We start from the raw sequence: 4,783 nt of genomic DNA, 5'->3' as shown, positions 1-4,783 counted from the left end.
AGACAGAGTCTCACTCTGTTGTGGGCTAGGCGCCTGTCACCTAACCTGGCTAATTTTTAGTATTTTTAGTAGAGACGGGGTTTCACTGTGTTAGCCAGGATGGTCTGGATCTCCTGACCTCATGATCCACCCACCTTGACCTCTCAAAGTGTTGGGATTACAGGCGTGAGCCACTGCACCCGGCCCTTTGTCCACTTCTTAAATGGGATTATTTTTGTTTTCCCTGTTGAGTTGTTTGAGTTCCTTATATATTCTGGATATTAGTTCCCTGTTGGATGAATAGCTGGCAAATATTTTCTCCCATTTAACAGGTTTTCTGTATTGTTTCCTTTATTGTGCTGAAGCTTTTTAGTTTTTATTTTCTGTTTTTTTGAGACGAAGTTTCACTCCGTTGCCCAGGCTGGAGTGCCATGGCACGACCTCAGCTTACTGCAACCTCCACCTCCCAGGTTCAAGCGATTCTCCTGCCTCAGCCTCCTGAATAGCTGGGACTGCAGGTGCCACCACACCCGGCTAGTTTTTCTATGTTTAGTAGAGATGGGATTTCACCATGTTGGTCAGGCTGGTCTTGAACTTCTGACCTCATGACCTGTCCGCCTCGGCCTCTCAGAGTGTTGGGATTACAGGCATGAGCCACTGTGCTGGCCTTTTTTTTTTTTTCGTTTTTTTGAGATAGAGTCTGGCTCTGTCGCCCAGGCTGGAGTGCAGTGGTGCCATCTCGGTTCACTGTAAGCTCCACCTCCCGGGTTCACGCCATTCTCCTGCCTCAGCCTCCCAAGTAGCTGGGACTATAGGCATCCGCCACCACGCCTGGATAATCTTTTTTGTATTTTTAGTAGAGACAGAGTTTCACCTTGCTGTTCAGTCTGGTCTAGATCTCCTGACCTCGTGATACGCCCGCCTCGGCCTCCCAAAGTGCTGGGATTACAGGCGTGAGCCACTGCCCCTGGCCATTTTTTTGTATTTTTAGTAGAGACAGAGTTTCACCTTGTTTTTCAGGCTGGTCTAGAACTCCTGACCTCAGGTGATCCACCCACCTCGACTTCCCAAAGTGTTGGGATTACAGGCACGAGCCACCGTGCCGGCCTAGTTCTGGGTTCTCTGTCCTGTTGCGTGGGTCTGTGTGTGTGTTTGTATCAACCTCATGCTCTTTTCATTTCTGTAGTCTTATAGAATGGTTTGAGCTCAGGCGGTGTGATTTTTTTTTTAGCTTTGTTCTTTTTCATCAGGATTGCTTTGGTTATCTCTGTTCTTTCTTGGTTCCATGTGGATTTTAGAATCTTTGTTTCTATTTCTGTGAAGAATGTTACTGGTATTTTGGTAGGGATTGCATTGAATCTGTAGATGGCTTTGGATACGTCCCAAATTTTCATTCCCTTTTGGAGGTTCCTGAGCCAGTGGCTCACATTTCTATGCTGCAGTCTGTGGGCTTTGTTTGAGGAAGTCTGTTTTATTGTTACCATGAGTTGTTCCCTGAGGAGCGGCGTGCTTTAAGCCCAGGAGATGGGAAGAAGGGAAATGGACAATGGCACCTTCTCACCGTCTTCTGGCTCTAGAGGCATCAAGGGTGAAGTCTTTAGTTCCACAGCCCAGATTCAAGGCGTGTGCTTCCTCTCTCCACTGAAGTACTGCAGCAAAACTCTGTGCCTGTGAAAGCCAGTGTCCTGCCCAGTCCTAGGCTCACAGCCTCAGGCCATGCTGAGAGCAGCCTTAGGGTAATTCCAGAAAGTTCAGCCTTCTGACTCTGTCTGGGTCCCTTCAGTGTTGGGATACTTTCTAGACCTATGAAGGTTTTTAATTTGTAAAGTCCGTTTCTTAGAGTAACAAGTAATAATTCCTTGTGTGATGCAGGTATCACACAAATTACAGAAAAGTACCATGTGATGGTAATTCACATTCTATTCTGACAGGTCGCGGTTGATGTACTGCAGAGAATGCTGATTTGTAAGTTAATTGCCCTGTGGCCCAGACTGTAAATGACTTAGTTTGCTTATTAGCAAGTCTGTCAGTTTTCTGCCTTTCCATTTGAAGTGTTTCTCCCCCGTATGTTTCACTGTGTAGAGTCCTGGTCCTGGAATGCCCTTGTTTTGGTTGTAATTTGGTGTGGATTTACCTTCCCATTCTTATTCTGGTTTCCAGTTCCTAGCGGCTTTAGATTTAATTTTCAGAGCTGTGAAGGGATACCACGTTAATATGTGGGTAACAGGGAAGCGTTTTATTGTCTGTGTTTTAATTAATGGCTTCCAGATTGTAGAAATCTTGATGGATGTGGGCCTTCTGGGGGACTGGAAGTGGGTCCCATGTCCGAAAGCACTTGGGGATTGTTTCTGGGGGGCTGCCACTGTATGCTGACGTCTGTTTTCTGTTCCTGGCTCTGTCGTCAGTTGCACTTGACGCTTTGGCTGCTGGAGTACAAGAGGAGTCGTCCACTCACAAGACCGTGAGGTGCTGGTATGTTCTTGAGGGTGGCCTGCCTGAGTGTGCTGCAGGGGGGTTCCTGCCAAATTAAAGAGCCAAGACATTTTAAACACTTCCAGAGCTTCGGCAGCCCACTCCTGAGCACGCTTCCTCTGCCAGTTATGATAACGTGCGTGAGGAGGAGGCGACCGTGAGAAAGCCCTGGGAATGCTCCGGTCGGCCTTTTCCCCGTGAGGATGAGGTCGGAAGGTGCGCCCGCTGCAGGATCCTGTTCCGCCTCTGGAAGTCCTGCACCAGTGCTTTGTCCCACTCACTGTGACCTCCTCCCCTCTGTGGAGTCTCTCCTTGCTCCTCCTCCCCTGGGTGTGGTCCAGGCTCTAGAGCTGGCCCTGCCTCTCAGCCCCCCACATTTCCAGAACACATGGCAGCCGCGCCTCTACAGACTCCCGCTGCCTGCCCTCCACAGGTCCTGCTCAGATTCACCAGTAGGCAAAGCTTGGGCCTATTTGCTTTTTCTCTCCACAGCCCTGTGGAGATGTGCGGAGACCTCTATAGGTGGGGAGGCGGAAGCTGAGGAGTGGGGCTGGGTGGAAGGTGGACGTCGGGGTTTGGTGGAAATGGGGCTCTGGGGTTTGCTTCCCTCTAATGTGGTCAGGGGACCTTGAAGTGAAGTCTTGAGAAACCCGTAGAATTCCCCACCGTTTCCAGGCCTTGTCAACCTTCTTATTCTTTAATTAATTTGCTCCTTATTTCGCATCCCTCACAAGTAACTGTTTAACTGCTCAATTAAATGTGTTGTACCATTTGGTACTTTTAGTGAAACAGTGAATAAAGCACTGTGTGATTTTCTGAATGTTTGTGTGTGCATCAGTTAGCTTAGGCTGCTGTAAGGAAGTGCCAGAGACTGCAGTGTGGACGCAGATGTGTTTCACAGCGGTGGAGGCTGGAAGTTGGAGATCAGGGTGTCCCCGAGGTTGGGTTCTGGTGAGGACCGTCTTCCTGGCTTGCAGGAGACCTCCTTTTTCTGTGTCCTCATGAGGTAGAGAGGGGGAGAGCAAGCCCTCTGGTGTCTTCTCTGGGCGGCTATCTCATCATCACCTAGGCCTTCTCAGCACCCCACCTGGAGAGGCTGGGCTTCAACAGAGGAACTTTGTGGGGATACAGTTTAGTCTGTGGCAAGGGCTTTTTTAAGTAATCTGCATGATAAGATTACTCACACTGATGTCCTGAGCGGCAGATAACAACCACTGACCTGCTGCTTTTTAAATTTTGTAATTAGTTGCCAATAATTTATTTTTGAGACAGAGTTTTGCTCTTGTTACCCAGGCTCGAATGCAGTGGTGTGATCTCTGCTCACCGCAACCTCTGCCTCCCAGGTTCAATCGATTCTCCAGCCTCAGCCTCCTGAGTAGCTGGGATTACAGGTGTGCATCACCATACCTAGCACGAGCCTGTAATTTTGTATTTTGTATTTTTTAGTAGACAGGGGGTTTCATTGTATTGGTCAGGCTGGTCTCGAACTCGTGACCTCAAGTGATACACCCACCTGGGCCTCCTAAAGTGCTGGCATTACAGGCGTGAGCCACCGTGCCCAGCTGGACCCTTGATTTTCTTACCTGGGGAGTCGGCATAAAGTACCCCTTGCTGGTTGCAGGTTGTAAAGCCTCAGAGGGTCTGGGCTGGGCTTTGGTGGTCTGTATGGGCCTACTGGGGTATGGCAGGCTAATAGACCTCAAGTGCTCTTGCCACCTGGCTCTGTGACCCCATTCCCCCCTAGAACGTCCTATTCTCTCACACAGATGGCCCAGGAAACCGTAGTCCCTTCCATTCCTTCCTCATCTTCATGGACAGAGCTGGCTTCAGCCCCTGTTGTGACTGCAGTGTTTGAGGCCCTGGTGTGCTGGGCTCTTCTCCTCGCAGGCTTGGCACGACCCTCTGGGGGAGTTCCGTTTCGCAGAGAGTGCCGCTGAGGCCCCGTGGGGTTGGCTCCTGCTGCTCCACTCCTGGGTGCGGCGCAGCCTGCCCTTCCCAACCTGTTTGCTTCTGCTTGCCTCCGCTGCTCTGCTCCGTGGGCTTCGCCATTGCCTTGTCTCCTTTATCGTTGAATTGCCACCTCCTTGGATTCAGTTTCACATCCATGGTTATCGTGGCCTGGCCAAGAAAGCCCCTTCCTTCCTTAAAGAAAGGGCGAGGCCGGGCGCGGTGGCTCAAGCCTGTAATCCCAGCACTTTGGGAGGCCGAGACGGGCGGATCACGAGGTCAGGAGATAGAGACCATCCTGGCTAACCCGGTGAAACCCCGTCTCTACTAAAAAAATACAAAAAATAGCCGGGCGAGGTGGTGGGCGCCTGTAGTCCCAGCTACT

The 4,783-nt window shown here is 50.3% G+C and overlaps 1 protein-coding gene across 3 annotated transcripts in view; it reads left to right on the top strand.

Annotated features, from left to right (window-relative positions):
• FANCA (Fanconi anemia, complementation group A) overlaps positions 1-4,783 on the top strand; it is an 86,674-nt gene that overhangs the window by 21,330 nt on the left and 60,561 nt on the right. For all 3 annotated transcript variants that reach the window (XM_011972110.1, XM_011972119.1, XM_011972104.1), the window contains exons 8-9: positions 1,911-1,944; positions 2,385-2,451. In XM_011972110.1, coding sequence (XP_011827500.1) covers positions 1,911-1,944; positions 2,385-2,451 — 101 coding nt within the window. The remainder of the gene's footprint in view (positions 1-1,910; positions 1,945-2,384; positions 2,452-4,783) is intronic.

The sequence above is a fragment of the Mandrillus leucophaeus genome, unplaced genomic scaffold (assembly GCF_000951045.1).
Source record: "Mandrillus leucophaeus isolate KB7577 unplaced genomic scaffold, Mleu.le_1.0 Scaffold10, whole genome shotgun sequence".
Taxonomy (NCBI): domain Eukaryota; kingdom Metazoa; phylum Chordata; class Mammalia; order Primates; family Cercopithecidae; genus Mandrillus; species Mandrillus leucophaeus.
Note: the sequence above shows the minus strand (reverse complement) of the source record. Positions and strands in the feature narration are given on the sequence as shown.